Below are 20,793 nucleotides of genomic sequence, written 5' to 3' on the forward strand. Positions count from 1 at the left end.
AAAGGGCGTTTTGGACCCCTTATACTTTTAAAGTCAATGTGAATTTTTAAAGTGTATTGATTTAACATTTTTTTTCCTTCTTCTTTTAGGATTTTTAAGGATTTCTTTTATTTTGGATTTGACTTTTTATGGTCAAATTAAATGAATTTTATGAAAGTGTTAACTTATCAAAGCCATATGTGAAAGGTTGGATATAACAGCCTTAGTAGAGGTTCAAGGGACAAGCACCTCACAACCAGCAATAACACCATTTGTGAAGAGAATTTTTTTTATTTTATTGAAATCCAGATATAAACAGAGATTTACTCAAGGCTTTCTATCCAGACGTTTACATGGAATCCTGCTGTATAGGATAACTCATTTTAAGTTATTGAGGCAATGCAATTTAAGGGAGTTTTGGGTGACTTTTCACGAATCTGTAAACAATGTTTTGTTTGAGTGCTGCAATAAAGGTTGGGTTCATTAAAATCACATAGTAATGATCCTTTTTATTTTAGTTCGGAAAACCATCCATCCCAATATACACAATGCAACAAAATACAACAAAAAGAAGTATGTTCATCTTCATGTTGCTTTCTTAAATTAATCTTATTTGGTTTTATCATTTATTTATTTGGTTTTGTTTAATATGACTTATGTTAAAAAATAAATAATCTGTGGACTGAATGACTTATTTTGACACCGGTAAAACGTTTTTTAAAGCTTGTAGGTGGTAAACATTAAATTGAAATTTGTACTATTTATCATACATATAAAAATGAAAAATGGGATATTTCATTGTACTATGCTTCGTTAGTTTTCTAAAAACAGCCAGATGTTTTAGGGTTAATCTCGTCTGGCCCTCCAAGAACCCGAAAACTCAACAATTTGATAGCCTGACTTTATTTCGCCGGTCATTGATAAGAATTTTGTCGACTTGTTTATTTTTTCGTCAAGTTTGAAATGTCATCATATACGTTATGTGCATAGATCATGATGCATTGTTTGCACCGCTTTTATATTTGGCTTAACCATAAATGATCCAGTAATGAACGGAAGCAGATTTGTAGGGTTTCTCCACTAAAGATTAGCTAGAATTCATATATCATATGTTATTTGTGAGGAAAACGTAGCTCAGACATGTAGTTCATGGACTATAAAATACTTAAAATGCTTAATACTTAGTTGTTGAATGTTTATTAAAGCAAATTTAATTATTAAAGCTATTATTACATTTCAACTGATTGTCTAAACAAAGTGTAATAAGTGTAGACCATTTATGAAAATACTTTGTTGAACTTTACAAAAATTAGGAGTGCCCCTAAATTGTCCAAGTTTTTTTTTTTTTTTTACATTGAAAATACATACGGTATACAAAAATACGGTGAAAATGACACTTTGATCCTTTTACTAGGCACAAATGTCAAAATGGATTTGAAATGAAAGACAGATAATATAATAATTATCTGATAATAACATAATAAAATCAGGTTCTGTAGGTTCTACAGCATGTAATTTTTTGGTCAGAGAGAGTTGGAGACCTATGTTAAAAGAAGACTATATAAAGAGTATATGCAGGGATTAAGGGACTGCCAGCAAAGTGGTACAAATAAGGAATTAAAGTGAAACATAAACTGCCTCCTCCAATAAAATAAGGTTTTAGACACAGCCTTTATCGAGTGTGACTCTTGAATTGATTTACAGTAACAACATTGCAGCATTTCTGTAGCTGCTGTCTGATATTGATGAGAATATATAAATTAGTTTTTTATGTCCGATCAGAAAGGGGGTCCTTACATAAAGGCACAATGCCTGCCCTTTGTCAGGATGCCATGGACCATGCTGTGATTTTGGCCAGGAAAGCAGGAGAGGTGAGATAGCATCATTCTTTTTAAATAGATTTTGTAATTCGAGGTCACTTTTACAGAAACATTTTGATCTCTGTTGTCTTCAGATCGTGAGGAACGCTTTGCAGAATGACCTGAAGATCATGTGCAAAAGCTCTTCTGTCGACCTGGTCACTAAAACAGACCAGAATGTGGAGCAACTTATTATTATGTCAGTAAAGGAGAAGTTTCCTGGACACAGGTATTGAGTCTTTCATACTAATACAGTGTCAGAAGAGCTTTAAAACCTTCTTATTGACCTTAGCTCCGCCCCTTTTTTTGTATTCTGGTTTGTATTGTAAAGGTAAGGCCATACGAATTTATGAATGAACTGCTCGTTTTAAAATCTTCCCAGTCTACTGACTCTTGACATCTGCTTCGAACATTACAGTGTTCATCATAACCTTCATTACCTCTACAGTAAGCAAATCCAGCTGATTACTCTTTAACAGTGATGCTACAGAGCTACTGCAAAAATAGAAGTTCAGAGACAAAAAAAATCGAGTATAATGTAATATTTCAATTATTTTAAATGACAAATATAATTATGTTAGTGAAACTGTTATTTTAGCCAGTATTTCTTATTACTCATTTTCAGCCATAACTTTTCTAGCATGAGCTATACAAAATAAATATGTTTTTCTTTGTCCAGATATCCATTTGTTGCTATATTCATTGCCTTTGCTGTCAACAAAATGGTAAGCATCGTTTGCTTCGAAATGCACTCTCTTTAATTTTAGAATAACAAAGTGACCGCACTGGTAATGGTTCTTTTGCGTGGGGAGATGAAATCAGAAACTGCCGCTCTGCTCCCACTTTGTTTTTTTGCTCATTTATCATGCATTTAGGAAGGTTGGAAATTCATCCAGTGGGAAGAGCACGCGTCAGACTCATTATTCTACGGTTGCAGTTAGAGTTTGGTGTGGTTTATAGCTGCATAGAAGACAAGATGTACATGGTTTGAAAAGGGGAAGAGTGCATTTTGCAATGAACAGCCACTGCAAGTGTCGGACCAAAAAGGTAACAGTTGTTCTGAGCATGTTGATCCAGTTGCATTCCGTGTATGTCTGTTGCCGATCATCTTAACTCTCTCTAATTGTTTCCATATCATTGACAGAGATTAACCAGTCAATCATCGCTACAGAGTTTGGCTCTGATAGAGATCCTGCTGCTGTTGACAAGATTTTCTCTAGCATGAGGAAAATCTCATGCCTGCCAGTTCATGAGTATGTGCCAGGTTTCTTCCACACAGCCTCACTGGAACAGATTTGCCCTTAAATCTAGTATTATCTAATACTATGTATGTACTTTTCAATTATACTGTAATGTGCCTTAAAAATATCTCTTGAATATTCATTTATTTTCCTTTTTAGAATATGTGGTGTTGGATCTGCTGCTATTAACATGTGCTTGGTAGCATCTGGTTGTGTCGAGGCCTATTATGAGATTGAGATCCACTGTTGGGATGTGGCAGCTGCAGCAGTCATTGTCTCAAGAGGCAGGAGGAGTTCTCATGGATGTTGAAGGTGAAGAGAGCTCTCGGAAGTTGTTACATCATTTTATTTAATGAGTGCTGTTTTAATATTTGTAAGCTTTTATATTTCTATTTTTTTGTTTTAATTGAGGTTTTACTAATGTTGTTATGTGCGTCTGTCTTTATTCAATTTTGTTATATTCTATTTAGCTTTCATTTATATTTTTATTTCAGTCATTTTAGTAGGCCTACTTATTTTATGTCAGTTTGTGCCAAGGGAACATTTATCATTTTTACATTTCTTCATCTAATATATATTGTTTTATTATTATTTTTTTCATATTCATATTAAATTTTTCATAATTTCCGTTTTAGTTAATAATAACAACACTATTATATCAATATAATTTCTCAATTTTTTTTGAGTGGTTTGTTTTAAAAAATATGTATAATATTTAAGAAATAACTTTAAATTTTATTGAATTTGCAGATTTTATTTTTCTTTTAAAAAATGTCCTCAGATGGACCGATGGATCTGATGTCTGAAGAGTTTTGGCAGCTAATAACAACATAATTGGAGAAAGAATCATTAAAGAGATTGAGGCATTTCCAGCTGTTAGAGATGATGAACATGTAGACTTTGTCAAATAAACCTTGTTTTAGAGAAAAACGCAATGTGCTATTGAAGTCTGGTCTATTACATTTGAAATAATGTATCGATATTTCATTTCCCTGCCATCTTTTATGTTGCGTTAATGATTTTCACTTTGTTGCTAACGTTAAATGCAAACGGTAAATTACAAACATTTTCCCAAGTTGAGCTACTGAAAGTCAATGTCCAATGTTTTTATTATTAGCAACGTACAGAAGCTCAATAAACAAGAAGTTCAGAATGAGTAACTTACCTTTCTCCGACGAAGGAAATAATTTCAAACAATGCCAACTGTCGCTAGATAACGTTATGCGCAAATTAGCATATTTTTGGCGTCAGTACATTACGTAACAGCCAGAGCCGTTGAGAAACAACGCCGTTCACCCTGAATGATTGAGTTAAGTCAGGGGTTCTCAAACCTCTCCATGAAGAACCACTAATAAGAATGACATGCTCAGAATAATAAAATGACTGATTCATTATACAACCTCCCACCATGGCATATCGATTTACAGTAATTTTGCATACGCTTTTATCTAAAGCGACTTACAACTGGGGGATACATAGAGCGATTCTTCTTACAGAGGAAAACAGACACAGGAAGTGCTGGTAATACCAAGTTTAGCCTTCCACTTATACTTGAGTGGAATTAGGAGGGTGCTGAGTCTATGAGTCTGCCAAATAAGTTGAAATACGAGACAAGAGCACAAATATTAGGCTACTAGCTGCTGAAAATACAGACAAAACCTGACAGGCTAGGTTTTTACTGGTCTGCTCTTTCGTAAACAGAAAAAAATGAGACTGTGAGAAAATAAATGTTTTATATTCACAGTTATTCACACGGTAAAATATTCATATCAGCAACAGATTTCCTCGCACACCTTATGGATCATGCTAATACCCACTTCACAAGGGCCAAAAGTGCAAACTTGTGCTTAGTATGATGCATATAGAAAGCTGATTTAATACACTATTAATATAAAACAGTTAGAACAAGTCTGAGTAGATCCTGCCAACAATTAGAGAACTTGAGTAGTTTTGAAAGCCACAAGCTTTAACAGAAGTAAGCTTATGTAAAGTGAGAGACTATAGTAAGCATGATACACAAACTTCAGTGCTCATATTGTAAAAATGGATAAAAGTCTTGCATCATTGCTGGTTGCTCTGCTCATTCTTAAGCATAATTTCCCTCTGGCATTACATTAAAATTGTGTAGGGGCAAGAAAGACTTCCTTTTTTTTCATAATAATATAACCTTTTGAAAAACAATTTGGCTGGATCCAGAGTTGTCTCTCCATTGATGTTAATACCGACAGCAGAATTGCATATAAAGTCTGTGTGCTCTTATATGCTCTTCAATCAGTCAGCAGCAGTAGTTGCTGGGAGTCCTCAGATACGGCCCGGCTCATGATGGAGTACCACGGAGCTCCAGCCGCAGGAGGAGAAGCAGGGGACGGTGTGGGAGGAGCAGCTGCCTTCAATCCAGGAGCTGCACCGCTGGTCAGACTAACCCTCTCTTTTAAGATCTGAAAGGATGCATCACTTTATTTGAAAAAGGGCAGTTGCAATCATCACATTTATTTTAGCTGTCATGCACATACATTGCAATATCACAGTGTGAGCTTTTATGTATTTATGATTGTACTGATTCTAAGACATTGCAAACATACTGATAGGTACAAATAATACCATTTTACTTTTTAAAATTAGTATCCAAGTATAAATGTTTAAAATTAAACATTTTAAAGGTGTGCTTCTCCCCCTCCTGTTATTTTACCATGTTGAAATGAAGTGTCCTGCAGTTTTCCACTTAACGTGGGAGAAAATCCTCATGCTTCCTTTTGTAGATAGGCTAGTAGCTTAGTGTTGTTTGGTGATATGAAAAGCATAAATTAGAAAAACAAACACATTTATAATTGTGCTTTATCAGTAGAGACAACGGAATCGGTACCTCTGCAGCGGTAAAAATAAAAAATAAAATTAAAAAATGTTGAAACCAAGGAAAAATTGGTACGGCTTATACAAGTTGATGGAAAAAGTAGTAATGGCAAAGTAGTTTTTTGTGTTAGACAGGTAAGTGAAGTAATTATTGTGTAGGAAGTTCTATGAAACCAGTACCAGTGTAATGTACAGAAAACTCCGATACACATTGATAGATGGCAGTGAAGTGTTGAGGGTATAAGAAATTAAAGTATGACAACAGCAATTCTACAGTAAGCTAAGGAACAACAGAACGCACCTTTACGTTGTTGCAATGAAAACCACAAAAATATTCATTCTATTGCATACAAATTTTCAATTAGTTAAGTCCCTTAATAAAAAATAAAAAAAACAGCAAAAATGTGATTTAAATGACAGGATATGTCAGTGCACAAATTATGCTTTACTCTACATAGTAACAGGAATGATTTGATGCCAGTATGCACTAACCTGCCGAAGTCTGTCCTCGTATCGTTGATCTGGTTCTGAAGGTTGTTTTTCTGGGACAGGCACTTTCCAGCGCTCCATTTCTGCCTTCAACTCTGCACCACCTAACAGTACCACAGGGTCCAGTGCATTGCTGTTTATTAACTCCACCAGACACTCTTTATAATGTACCCTAAAAGGGAGCATAACATTTGAGAAAACTTCTTGAGTTTGTTGTGTATATGGAAGGATATAGTTCAGTGAATGCTAATTAATTATCAGAGCAATCATTCCTTACATGCAGTAACCACTGTACTCTGGGAGAGCTGTTCGTCCACATGGCTCTTCCTTCAGAGCTCCTGATTCCTGGAACTCCATTACACCACAAATACCTACAAGGAACACATTTGAACATGTACTGTATTTTAATTTTGGTATGAAACACAGAAACTGAACACTGTTAAAATGCTATCAGAGAAATGGTAATTAAATATCTCTGTTTCGGCCCAGATTTAAGTCCTCCAAACCAAAACCAACTAAACCAGAAGTGGCTGTTTTGGACATATTTTCAGGTGCCACAATCTTGGTGCAACATTAATCTGAACATAGGATATTCACATGTAGGCATATGTCAAACCAAATGATGTACCTTGTCTCCCTGCTGTATTTTTGGGGCTGAACATGAGAGGATGTGATACCCCATAGTGCTGAAAAGATAAATAAAAGGAGTTTAGCCAGTTTAACCACGGCAGGGTATGATGTCTGCTTCCTGTTTGTGCTAAACCACAGTAGAGACATCTATAACCTGCAGCAGGGTCCTTAGTCTTGGGACACTCCAGTCTCTCAGATGATACAGGCAGTTTCGAGGGTGATGAGCATGTAAACCCTTAGCTCCACACTCAGTAGAAAAAGTACAGGCCTGCAAGGACAACAGATGCTCATTAATTGACACAGAGCTCTGTGGTAATCATAATGACGACTGTTGAGATAACAAAACTTACAGAGCCTTGTTTAAATGGCTGACTGCAGCCACCGCAGAATTCGTGCTGGCACTGAGTGCATTTGAAATGCAAACAGCCTCCTCTGGCCAGGAAGAAGCGAAATTTGCATTTTGGACAGTCTGAAAGGGGACGGATACGGTTACAACCAGGGAAAGTTCCAAAAAGACACTTTGAACCAACTTTGCTTTACCTATTTTGTTCCTGCTGAGGAGCTGCTCCAGCCTTGAGTTCTGGTACTCGGGGCTGTTGAGTTGCTCCCACTCTTTGAACTTCTCACATGAGATTCCTTCATGTTGTGGAGCCCACTAGACAACAAACATCCAGAACAACGGCTTCCATCAATACGAGATTTCAAGCACCAGCACAATGCATGGGCTCAACAGTAAGAATTGTTGAGTTCAGATGTTTACTTGCTGGTCAGCATTTTCAATGAACAAATTGAAACAAATCTACAAATTCTACATTTTATTTCTAAAATATCTGTTTAGTATGTCTCTTAAATATTTATTAGATTTTTTACATTTATATAATAATATTATAGATTATAGTAACATTTATTCATATATTCACCACCATTCAAAAGGACGGTAATATTGAGAAATGTTATTTTTTATGTTTTCGAAAGAAGTATAAGTTAAGGTATATGATGCAAAGCATTGTTGTTTGTTAAGGCAAAACCTACCGGCCTTTTACACTGAAAGCATGTGCTTTTCCCACAGCTGGGGCAATCCATTCTCAGCCTGTTTGCTTCATGAAGGAGCCCAAAGCAGCACTAAAAAACAAAGACAACAAAAATATAAACAGACATAAAATCGCTATCATGCTCAGACCTGAAATTAAACCACACAAAATATCTGCGAATAACAGAACTTACATGTGCACACCAGCGGAAGTTGGGCATTTCCTGAAGTGCCTGGTCTCTGAGCTTCCTCTGGAAGAGCTCATGGATCTGGGGGTCCAAATAATACTTGATCTACAAAAACACAATGATTTACAGTTAGTTAAATTCAATACTAAATCTTATATGGACCAAAAAAACCATGTTTAGAGCTCCACACCTGTGTGTCGAGTAGACCGAAGTACTCCATAGACTCCTCCCTGCGGCCTCTTTGTACATCAGGAAGATTACAGAGTGGACACACAGCATGTACTATATTCTTCTCCTTAATGACAGAGGAGAAGTACTTCTTAAAACAGCTCTCACAGAATGTGCAAGAGCAGTGTGTCATGGTGACCATCTGAAAAAAGAAAAGAGGGGCACATCCTACATTTAGGAATGAAAGACTTTTTTCAAATTAAAGTTTTTAAATATACTTTTATATTGCAATTATTCCACAAATTTTCCACAACAATCTTCAAATTAATTTAGAAGCAACATAAAGAGAGTATATTTTGTCAGAAGGCAATCAGCCAAGTATGGTGACCCATACTCAGAATTCATGCTCTGCATTTAACCCATCCAAAGTGCACACACACAGCAGTGAACACACAGAGCGGTGAACACACACACACACACACACACACAGCGGTGAACACACACCCAGAGCTGTGGGCAGCCATTTATGCTGCGGCGCCAGGGAGCAGTTGGGGGTTCGGTGCCTTGTCGGGCACCTAAGTCGTGGTATTGCCTGCCCGAGATTCGAACCCACAGCCCTAGGATTAGGAGTCAAACTCTCTAACCACTAGGCCACAACTTCCCCACTGATACCAATACTACCGATGTCACTGGGAAATCGTTTATTCCCCCCCAATATTTAACCATTGACTATATCCATTCTATTAGATTTAAAAAAAAAGTCTAGTGAACTTAAAACAATCTTCACATATAATAAAATAAATAAATGTTGTATCTTCCTGTGCTCTTCAGCAAGTAGGAAATATACAGAAATTGAATAAAGTTATCAAACACTAAATTCTAAATTAAATATAGAGTCCTTAAAGCTCTTTTTTTCTTTTATTCTTCGATTAACAGACATCAGAGCAGCTGGGTTATTACCGTAGGTTATTTTGGCTGTTTTAAGAGCTGCCGCTGCTAAACATGCTGCGGAACTCTTTAAAAAGAACTCTTATCTGTTCAAATTTGATGTGGTCCCATATGTTTAGGTCAAAAACACAATTAATTTATTCTCACCCTATTGAAGGACACTTGCTCCTGGCATATAGGGCAATCATGGCAGAGATATTTCAGAGCAGAGGGGAAGTCTCGGCATGACTGCACTGCTTCCAGAACATCCGTGGAGCTGAAACTGCACCCTTCCAGACTCAAGATGCTCCTAAACACTTTAGCTTTCTCACCTTCAACACCACCTGGGAGCTGAAAGTAGGATCTTTCTGTAATGCAATCCTGTACAAAATGAATGAGTAAAAAATAGGTGACGTGCTATCCTGATTTGGCCTCCTCTTACCTCCATGTCCTCAAACTTCTTCAGCTGAATAAGAAATGGCTGCTCATTAATGGTAATCACCCTGTCGGGCTGCCTCAGAACATACTCTGCGTCTGAAAAACAACAACACAAAAGCGAACAGTAAACTTTTCAATTAAATAGAATCTTTTTTGGTTAGTGGAGGTGAACAGTTATGTTCTATTTTACCTCTTTGGCGTCTGAAGAGCACCCAGGCCTGGTCTGGCAGTGCTGCAGGGTATTTGACATCTAGAACCTCTCCTCCTGCATTCTGTCTCCGCTGGAAGAAGATGATGAGCTTGTTCTTCATCTTGCTGGGAGAGACGCCCACAGGAAGCCGGCTTACCACAACCTTGTGACAATCATCCACTAAGCTGGACTGAACTCCACCACCACAATCCTGCCACACTCCTCCAGCATGATGAACATCTTAAAAAAAAAATGGAGTCTTTTTTAGTTCAGTGTATTATCTGCATTGTTTTACACAACAGTGTTTCTCACAACTGAACCAAGACTGACTGCTGAAAAAGTGTAAGGGCACTATTAAACTCCTGAATCATTATTATGGAAATAATAGAAAATAATGGACATTTTCTCTGTAGAGATTTTTTCAAGTCAAGACATTCATCAAGTCTTTAAGAACACTGTTAAATGTTCTGCTATTTACCTTTGTCCCTGTTGCTCAACTGGTACATGTTGACAACTCTTTGTAATTGAAGGCTTTTGAACAGGTCGTCTATGTCATCAACATTAGAAGCATTGCTGGTGGGAACTGAAGCAGAGAAAATCCTTAATTAATTCAAAATTCAAAATATTACAACTGAAAAAAAAAAAAAACAAAAAAAAAAAAAACCAAACCTATTACCTGAGGCAGGAGAAATAAATGGGTTTGTTTGGTGGTTAGTCTCCAAAGCTTGAGCACCAAACGTGATCCCGAAATCCAGCAGCTCTTGCGTGTATGATCTCCTTACCCCGCTCATATCTGTTTCACTGGCTTGATTCAGGTTCATCTGGGACTTTGTACTCTTGGGTAGGCCTAGGAAAAGAAACCTAATGGTTAGCCAAGAATAGAAAAGGAAAGTCTGAAACCATTAATGACACTAAACCAATGCATTTAAACAGTGTTATTAGATCAGCATGGCTTTTGCTAACAAGAAGAAGATAGCAGCTTTGGCTATCAACCCACTAAAGATCATAAATTCACACCTGGGTTGCCAGGTTTTCACAATAAAACCTGCCCGATTGCTACTCAAAAGTAGCCCAATCACGTTTCAATGGGGCATCCCCAGTAAAAATGCAAAAATGGTAAAATATATGTTTTAGTGGCTAAATATCACAATATTGGGGACGCTTAAACCTGTGAACAAGAAAAACAACCTGCGGCAACAGTGTTAAAGTAGCCCTATTCCACAGGAAAACCGTGGACTTGGCAACACTGATTCGACATGCTCTGACACACTGAGCTGTGGCAATCAACTGACACATTACAGCACAAATGAAACAGGTTACCATCTCAAAACAGCTTCTACTTACTGAGATTAACTTTTTTGTTAATAAAAATAAAATAAATCTTAACCAAAATAAAAAAAGAATATAAACCTAATTATAAAATATATTAAAGAAATAACTTAAACTTACTTGAAAAATCAAATGAAATTGCCATATAGGTAAAATTTAAAAAGTTAATATTTTTATATATTTTATTTTATTATAGCAAGTTGCAAAGGCAACATTTCTCATTTTCATTTACCTCAATTCGATGTACTAAAATAACTAAACCTTAAATAAAAATGAATAAAAACTGAGAAAATAAAAATAAAATGGAGAAAAAAAAAAACTAAAACTTTAGCCATAATAGACAACATAAAAATAAAAACTAATTTAAAATATTAATAGAGACTATAGTAGTATTTCGGTGACACTAAAATTGGTATATACGGAGTATGAAATATTCATAAAACTGAAAATCTGAAGAAGTGAACAAAATGCAAGACTAGTATTCAGCAGAAAAAATATGTTTACTGTTGCTGGCATGCTGAGGCACAGATGAGATGGACGCTCCATGTTGAGCTGTTGACATTTTTTGCACTGAACTGCTGCCCGTATGTGGCCAGCTGCGGCACAAACAAACAAAAAGAAGACTTCAATCACATCAGTATCCACTGTTCGTCAAAAAGGGGCTAAACTGAGAGACTAGTGTCAAAATCTTTTCATAAGAATGACTTAACTGAAACTCAAACAAGCACTGACCTGCCATAAGACAAAACAGGATTCGGTTGAACTACCAGTTCAGCTTGCAGGTGTTTTGCTTGAGGATGCAGTGGAGGGGTTTGGACTGGATGGGTTGCAAACAGAGGAGTTTCACGCTGAAAGGCGGCAATCATCTCTTCCAGAACTATCGACAAGTTCGACCAGCCCTAGAAATCAAACATTTAAATCCAGAATTAAATATATACATCAATGATTTCAAATAAGAACATGTACAATAACTATAAAACTGACTTACAATCTTCCAGTTGTTGAGGCAGTGGAGAAGGATGCGACCATTGGCATCAACATTTCCGCTTTCAGCGTTGATGATCATGGAGGGTGAAGGGCAAACAAAACACCTGGGTGGGTTTTTGGGATGGGTCTCATGGATCCAAATACAGACTGGAATGTTGTACATAGTACCTTTGTAACAACATTATAGATATTGAATGAGTTTCAGTTGGTGGAAAGCAGTTACAAACACTGGGAGGCATTATTTATAGGTTACAGTAAAGCTACTGATAGTTACCTTCATATGTAACCGGAACGGTGCCACCCAAATAAACCAACTTCTTCTTATCATTGTTTGGATAGACTGTAAAAAGAGAAGAGAACTGACCTCAGAAAATACACATGCAAGAAATTGTGCACAGTAAGCAAAAAGTCAGCAGAGCAGCATTGTTATGGTATATATATATATATAGGAGGAGACAGACTTGTTACAGTCTGTACACCCATGAATATTTCACAGTGTATAATTACTTTTAAAATTATATTTCAGTTTAGACACAAACAAACCCATTCTTACAAAAAATGAAAACCATTATGATATCTACATTACCATTCAAAAGTTTGCAGTCAGATATAAAATAAAATAATTATTCAACATGGACCCAGATAATTGCTCAAATGACAGCAGAGACATTTATTATTAAATTTGATCAATTTTATGCATTTATAAATAATCGGATAATCAGTTTTAAATACATGCTGTTCTTTTAAACTTTTTATTCATCAAAGAATCCTGAAAGAAGCATTAGAACTTGCTGTTAAAATGATGCTGTTAAACATAGCTTAGGGAAAAAGAAACCACTTGTGGGGTATGTAGACTATAAACAATTCAGCAAAATATAAACAGTGATTATGACACACAAAAGAAATTCATGAAACAAAAAAACATGCAAAATGCAACATACAGAAGTATGTAGGTTTTGTTGCATTCACTGTTATTAAAAAAGAAAGAGAAAAGAAAAAAAAATTACTGAAGAGAAAAGAAAAAAGATTACTGTAGTTTCAGTTCAGAACTCACAAACATTTTAGAGTTGTAAATAAAAAAACTGTTTGAAAATCAGACTTCTGGTGTGCTTTCAAAGATAAACTTACAATAATAGTCCACATATAACTGCAGGTGAGGGAAATTCGTCGACACGTCTTTGACGTCATTAAGCACCTCCTCAGGGTAACAATAATTACACTATTGAGAAAATATGAAGATCGTGATCAGTAAACAATTTGATCCTCATGCACCACAACCTCAACAAGACACATTTACCATGGTAACCAATCACATTTACGATGGTTTCCGCACAAATAAATCAAACAAAAACGTTTACTATATTGTAACCACAAATTAACCATGGGTTTGCTACACTAACCATAGTTTAACCATGGTATTTGTAGTAAAACTGCGGTTATACAAATAGTAATCCAAACGCAAAAAAATTATAAAACAAATAAAAAAAAAAAATTAAATTAAAAAGAAAAACAGAAAAGAAAACCTGGTTACTAGCCTTATTTCAATAAAACCATGGTTAATTTTCGTATGGGCAGTTACGACAGCCATTGGGTTTAAAAAAAACCAATGTAAACAAAATGACAAGATAGGAGAACGCATATTCTGAATAAGGGACTTCGTTATGATTTGCGACTAGACAGCTACTGAAATATCTAGTTCAGTATGTCATCCTTAATACTGTAGTACCGGTAATTAGCTTATTAGCTCTTAAACATTTACAATATGGTAAACCATAGCTGCCACGGTAGTGTTGACAGTGAACCTACCTCGAGAAGTGTTTGATACTTCAAATCAGCTGTAACGCGCGACATCTTTAACTGCACGAGCACCGCTCATGCGTTCAGCGTCAAGTAATTTTACAATAACAGCTGGAAATCATATTTGTTACTTCTTCCATCGTTTTAGTTTAAATGTCATTCAACCAGTTCTGGTTCCTTTCGTCCATGAACATCACTTACGTCTCACTGACACTGACACCGATACGGAAAGTTCAAACCTGGTTGCAGTAGTCTGCCATATTGAGTGTGTCAGGAAGTAAGCTGTTTGAGTTTTACTTTTGTCTTATGTCCCGGTGTTTGCTTTTCAAACGCTATTTATTTTTCAGCCAAACTGAATTTGTGTTCTAGATAACCACACGCAGAGACACATATTAAAACGATAATCCTGACTGTACACATATTGAAACGATATTCCTGATTGTCGACCCTGGACGTAAACAACGTTGATTGATGCAGTAACCTACCGCTGGATGTCAGTATAACACATACAATCTCTCCATCACTGCACTGGCGCTGCTTCCCAATCCACCGAGAGAAAGAACTGTGAAGTGCTGAGCGCTTTAGAGTCACTGTATGTTTATCATTTATCTGGGTCATTGTAGAAGGTTTTTTGTTAATTTTATTTTTTATTAATTAATCTCTTGCTTCTGTCAGGACTTGGCAGTAATGTATCTTATGTGCATATATATATGAAATATGGTTTTGTGGTTTGGGTGTGAATAATGGAATTTTGATGAAATTTAGTAAAAATGTAATGAAATGGATATATTTTCCTTTTTAAAACTTTAAGGCAAAGTTGTAGAACATATTTCCCCCCCAAGAATCAATAAAGATCATGCTTCTTTAAACTTTGTAATTGTATTTCCAAACTAATCTTCATTCATTAAACAACTGTTCAAACATTATAAGAAAGAAAAAGTCTGATTCACGGGCCATCTCATGGTGTTAGACTGTCAGACAGCATCTAGAATTTAAGCCACATGTAGTTCGGCAAAACAATCTTGTGCTACATCCTATCGAGATAACGCAGACTAATTTTCGTGCTTATTTCCCATCCTCCGAGTTTTTCGGATCCCATGAGGTGACCATGAACACAGGACTGAGTGTGTGGACAGACAGTCCATAGAAAAAAAATCCAGTGATTTATGATGGAGAGGTAGAGATAAGAAAGAAGTGAAACGAATGTAGTTGTCACTCAATTGTGATGGCATTACCTGGGTTTTTGCTGATGACAATGTGTACCTGCCATGTGTTATTATGTTATAGTGTGAAGGTGACCCCCAGGAGAATGAGCAAGACCTCTGAAAGTGGGGCAATGCATTGGGGAAACAGACATTCTGATTTTTTCAACAGGATCAGCAGTCAATTATTTCCTACTATAAGCAGCTGCCGATGACAACTTTATTTTTCATCACGGAAATAAGCTATTTCCTGTGTGACTTCTGATGAAACCTCACCAAAGTTGCTATGGGTGAATAAATAGAAGAAAAACAAAGGTCAATAAATGTTAAAAACATTCGTGCATCAAACCAGATTGTTAATTTGTATGATAAGAAATTAATACAACATGATATCAGATTACAAACTGCAATATCAAGCACCATAACAGAATATTCATGTAGAGCAAAAATAACTGGAAGCGGCTGACACCGTTACACAAAGTTACAAAGGGTTGTCCATGTGCTTGTGTTAAAAAGAACTGTTACCGGAGCTACTTTCATATCTCTTGTATTACATCGCAAACTCATTTTTACAAAACACAGCTTGCACCAGCTCAGTTATCGATTCTAACATGAAAATAATGGTGCTCGTCTTAATTTATGATTTATGATCAACTGAAGGTACATTGTTCATGACATATTTCAGCACATTAAAAATGTAAGTGAGCCTACTATCAAGATTGCTTTTTGCAAAGCAATCAGGACACCACAAATGTAATAGTTCCCCAGCAGACACACTCTCAACATATTTGTGTGAATCGCCTGGATGTAACATAACAGCTTTCTCCAGCCAAGGTGAGATGGTCTCTCAGGTCCAGGCCTCATTGTGCCACTGCCCTACTTCCAGACAATGGAAGCACACTTCATTGCACAGACTCTCCATGCATTTCACTTTGGCAACAGCAGGCCTTCTTCGGTATTGCCCCTGGAGCAAATTTACCCCAGCTGTGCATTAAGCCTTGTAAGTCCCCCTCATCACATACATGCACACACACAATCACAAAGTTTACACACAAGGCTCCACAGTCTTTATTGGTTCAGGGTTAGACTGTACACAGCTGCTGCACACACTTGAATCCAGACTTAAACAGACCGATTCTGTCTGAGGGCCCATTTGAAAACCTCTCTGAGGTTCAATAATGGCAACATTACTAGCAACTAAGTCTCTTTGTCACATGTGAAGTTTTCCACATGAAAGTGGGCATGCATTGCACACTCCTGCCTGGAAGGATATAAAAGTCCCACAGGCATCAAGATCCCTTCAAATTAGTAGATGTGCAAGACTTTGCGGGATTGAGAAAGCAATGCTATTGGTCCTGACCAAATAGCTCTAATTAAAACCTGGTGCAGGGTGTAGGGCTGTCAGGGTGGGACTGTGAAGTCAAAGTAATCCAAATTGGGAGGGGGAGGGGGGTTCTTTTCCTAACAAGGTTTTCAATCTACAAATTTTAAAATAAAACAGAGAGATAGCTAGTTTCATGCATTGCTTTATTACGGATTGCACAAAGACAGTTTCACAATTCAAAATCTACACTTGATTACAGGTTCATCTCAATAAATTAGAATGTCATTTATTTCAGTAATTCAACTCAAACTGTTTAACTGTATTAAATAAATCCAATGAACACAGACTGAAGTAGTTTTGTTTCTTTTTATTGTGATGGTTTTGGCTCACATTTAACAAAAAAACCCACCAGTTTAAACAAATTAGAATATTTGAAACCAATAAAGAGAAAAAATTGTGAATTGATGGCCTTCTGGAAAGTATGTTAATTTACTGTACGTGTACTCAATACTTGGTAGGGGCTCCTTTTGCTGTAATTACTGTCTCAGTTCAGCGTGGCATGCAGGTGATCAGTTTGTGGCTCTGCTGAGGTGGTATGGAAGCCCAGATTTCTTTGACAGTGGCCTTCAGCTCATCTGCATTTTTTAGTCTCTTGTTTCTCATTTTCCTCTTGACAATCCCCTGTAGATTCACCATGGGGTTCAAGTCTTGTGAGTTTGCTGACCAGTCAAGCACACCAACACCATGGTAATTTAACCAACTTTTGGTGCCTTTGGCAGTGTGGGCAGGTGCCAAATCCTGCTGGAAAATGAAATCAGCATCTCCAAAAAGCTGGTCAGCAGAAGCAAGCATGAAGTGCTCCAAAATTTCTTGGTAATGCAGAAGCTGTTTTCCACGAGTGTGTAAGACTTATGAGCTGCTCTATTACTAGAAGAATAAGTGCAGTAAATGGTAAAACTATTTGTGCTACAAACCAGTGTGTTTATGAATATGATGTGCATTAAAGTCATATGACAAGAAATACTAGATTGCAATATCAAGCAGCATAACAGGCTGTTTGTGCATTGTAAAAATAACTGAAAGCTGATTACCGGAAGCTTTGTGCAAAATAAGGTGGCTATATAAACCAGACTGTGCACATATTTGATAGTATGGAAATATCTTAATGTTGCTGAGTTTCTGTATAAGTGTATTTACCAAAAGGATTTTTAATGCTTTTTTTTGTGCTTTTGAACTGGTTGAAGGCTAAAGAGGGCTTGTCAGATCCACTCCAGCCCAGAGAGGGGGCACTCTAATGGGGTTTGTCATCTGCTAATGATAGCTCACAGCCGTGAGCCGCCAGAGGTTTAGGGGAGCTTTGCAGGAATGGAAGGGATCCATAATGATTTGCCATCTCTTAATGAGAGCCAGTGGGCATCACTGACCAGTGCTCAGCTTGCATTACTACAGGGAAAAGGCAAGCGAGAAACCCCCCACTGGAAAAGAGCAGTCGGCCGTTAACCCTTCAGCCTGCCGCAGCACATTTTCCTTCAGCACCCATCTAAAGCTGTCCATGCCTGCATTAACCCTTTAATCATTTACACAAGCTATGCTATTTGGTCAGAGAAACATGGCATTCAGCCTGAAAAGCAATAGCAGTGTAACATTAGGCCCATTACCTAAAAACATCTTCTTTATTTTTTACATAACAGATGGCCAACAGTAAGCTACACTTGATACGAACAGGTACTACATTAATAATGAACCAACCTGTTAACTGCCACTCTAGATATTTTGCTTTTAATTCAGAGCCTCATGTTTAAACCTTTGCATAGTTTAAATGGCAGAATTTAATTAAATAAAAACAAATTAATTTTAAGCAAAATCACACAAGCAAAGGTGCTGTTGTTCTGTAACTGTAACTGCCTTTAACTATCATATTGCATTATTGACACACTGTTTTCCAAATGAATGTTGTTCAGTGCTTTGACGCAATGTATTTTGTTTAAAGCACTATATAAATAAATGTGATTGATTGATTGATTGATTCTGAACATAAAAAGTTGAATATACAACATGCTACTACTCATGTGTCTATTTTCTATATATATATATATATATATATATATATATATATATATATATATATATATATATATATATATATATATTATATCGTTGTGCATCTCCAAGCTGTTGTTCATTCAAACTCCACTTTTGTTTTGTACGAGGAGTCAGACTAACAGTCACCTGAGAGTTCAATGAATAAAATATGCTAGACATTGTACATACTAGGCTACAGACGATATTGCATCATGCTTTACTGCAGCTTTTGCACAGATAAAGTGCAGTTTAAACATGAAGCAGAGTAGCACCACAACCATTTGATAAAATACAATAATCATGATTTGAACCCAGGCCATCTCAGGCCATTTATAGGTTAATTATACACTTGTAGATTTAAAATTAATTCTGTTGACCGAAGTGAACTGCTGATCCACCAGTGAATTTACTGTCTGTTGTGCTGATTATCTTTGCAAAACACCCTGATTATTAGTAAAAACTATTTTCTGATGGTGCATGAAGAAATGTGTGTGATGTCTTCCTTTCTTTCTTTCTGTCTTTCTTTCTTTGTGTAAGTTGCATTTATGCTTTTTTGTTTTATCTAGGTTAATTACGTTTATGTTTTATTCTTTTATATTGATTGTTTGTTTAATTTCATCCTATGTATTATGCATTGCTCTCAATTAATTTACTCTATTTTATGAAGAAAATCTTAAGTTCTTTAACACATAACATTCTTTTGATCGCACATGTTTACCCTGAAATGAAAAGCCAGTCATCATTTACTCGCTCTCATGTTGTTCCAAACCAGTATGAATTTATTTTGTGTTCAACAGAAGAAAGAAATTCATACAGAGTATACGTCATTCCCCTGGAACTGTGAGCACAAGCTAGATTAAAGTGATTATTACGTTTTGAATATGGATATTTTTCTTACAAAAACACATCGATTCGCTACAGAAGGCCTTTGTTCACCCCCCAGAGCTGTTTGAGACACTTTTTTGTGTGAGCTTTATATTAAACTCCTCATGGGCCAATGTAGTGCAACACCCGCTAAATTGTATCTTACAGCTTGAAAGATCAAAGACAATTTTTAAAATAACTCCAACAGAATTCATCTGAAAGAAGAAAGTCATATACATCTAGGGTGACTTTAGGGTGAGTAATTTATGGCTTCATTTTCATTTTGGGGTGAACTAACCCTTTAAAGCTGGTCCACATCTATAAGTGAGATTACATTGGACTATATCATAAATCATAGTTCAATTTGGAGGTTCCACCAATAAAAATGGCGGGATCTTTCAGATCTTGTGATGGACAGATTCAATTTGTTTGTAAGTGCTATAGGGATGACATGCATCCAACATGAAACATGCAGGATCACAGAAGTAGGTTTCTGGCAAATCTTTAGTATGAGCTGCTAGCAAAAGTGAGCAGACACTTTCATGAAAATGCTGTTCAATGCATATATTATGAAGATTATTTCGAACATTCTCAAAAGTATCAAGGTTGTACCAAGGTAACACACAGACAATGTGAATGTTAATCCCATCAGTATTTTTTATATGCCTCCCCCAGTGTGCTAATCCTGTCGATAGAGAAGAAATTAGCAAGACTGCTGGAATTCTACAGAGAAATAAGAAAAAGGCTTGAAAAAACTAATGTGTGTATTATTTTTATTAATGTTATCATTTATATTTTCTAGCATTTACATTCTCAATGCACGATCAAATAGTTATCTATAGCCTAAATTTAAATGATTAATCACCTTATTATCATCTAGTGTGCCTTTTTGCTATGCTTATGCATTGCTCCAGTCCGGCAACCCTGAAACTGATCAGGATTGAATTAAAACTAATTTTAATCACCAAAATTTGCACCCACTGCTATTTTCTCAGTTTGCCTGTCAGGTGATCAGTCACCTGGCAGGAAGCAGGAGCACTATAAGAAGAGCAGCATGGCAAACAAGCATGGAGGCCATTAACAGTTACTTTTACTGGACTTAACTTTCCGGACACTTACAGCCAGTTGGATTTCACTCAGATTGGATCGTGTATAAACACTGCTGGACTCAACAACACATGGGGATTCTTGGTCTGTTTTAAGGGTATGGTTTTATTGT

The 20,793-nt window shown here is 36.4% G+C and overlaps 1 protein-coding gene and 1 pseudogene across 2 annotated transcripts; one reads left to right on the forward strand and one right to left on the reverse strand.

Moving 5' to 3' along the window:
- Positions 1–522: 522 nt before the first annotated feature.
- On the forward strand, positions 523–3,990 carry LOC113117470 (inositol monophosphatase 1-like; annotated as a pseudogene).
- Positions 3,991–4,793: 803 nt separating this feature from the next.
- LOC113117475 (uncharacterized) lies at positions 4,794–14,547 on the reverse strand. Of its 2 annotated transcripts, XR_003294168.1 has the most exons (22): positions 14,112–14,547; positions 13,434–13,524; positions 12,580–12,645; positions 12,307–12,473; positions 12,051–12,217; positions 11,823–11,914; positions 10,666–10,836; positions 10,468–10,572; positions 9,990–10,229; positions 9,804–9,895; positions 9,530–9,712; positions 8,457–8,636; positions 8,273–8,371; positions 8,081–8,170; positions 7,589–7,703; positions 7,399–7,517; positions 7,203–7,316; positions 7,047–7,104; positions 6,696–6,789; positions 6,422–6,590; positions 5,769–5,850; positions 5,377–5,517 (listed from the first exon to the last, which is right to left on the reverse strand). XR_003294168.1 is itself a non-coding variant. In XM_026286185.1 (21 exons), the coding sequence occupies exons 1-21, from the start codon at positions 14,154–14,156 to the stop codon at positions 5,347–5,349; spliced, it is 2,628 nt and encodes an 875-aa protein (XP_026141970.1). In that variant the 5' UTR covers positions 14,157–14,546; the 3' UTR covers positions 4,794–5,346. The 2 variants fall into 2 exon arrangements, 1 of the variants encoding a protein (XP_026141970.1); XM_026286185.1 differs by lacking the exon at positions 5,769–5,850 and having other exon boundaries at positions 4,794–5,517; positions 14,112–14,546.
- Positions 14,548–20,793: the final 6,246 nt, after the last annotated feature.

Source organism: Carassius auratus, chromosome 2, assembly GCF_003368295.1.
Source record: "Carassius auratus strain Wakin chromosome 2, ASM336829v1, whole genome shotgun sequence".
Classification (NCBI taxonomy): domain Eukaryota; kingdom Metazoa; phylum Chordata; class Actinopteri; order Cypriniformes; family Cyprinidae; genus Carassius; species Carassius auratus.

Bases quoted from the DNA above. Each gene is read 5' to 3' on its own strand.
- LOC113117475 (XM_026286185.1), bottom strand. From the start codon at position 14,156: ATGTCGCGCGTTACAGCTGATTTGAAGTATCAAACACTTCTCGAG. The intron at 7,704-8,080 runs GTAGGTTTTGCC...TTTGTTGTCTAG, and splicing joins GCTTTCAGTGTAAAAGGCCG to TGGGCTCCACAACATGAAGG. The intron at 6,790-7,046 runs GTACATCATTTG...TGTTCCTTGTAG, and splicing joins AAATACAGCAGGGAGACAAG to GTATTTGTGGTGTAATGGAG.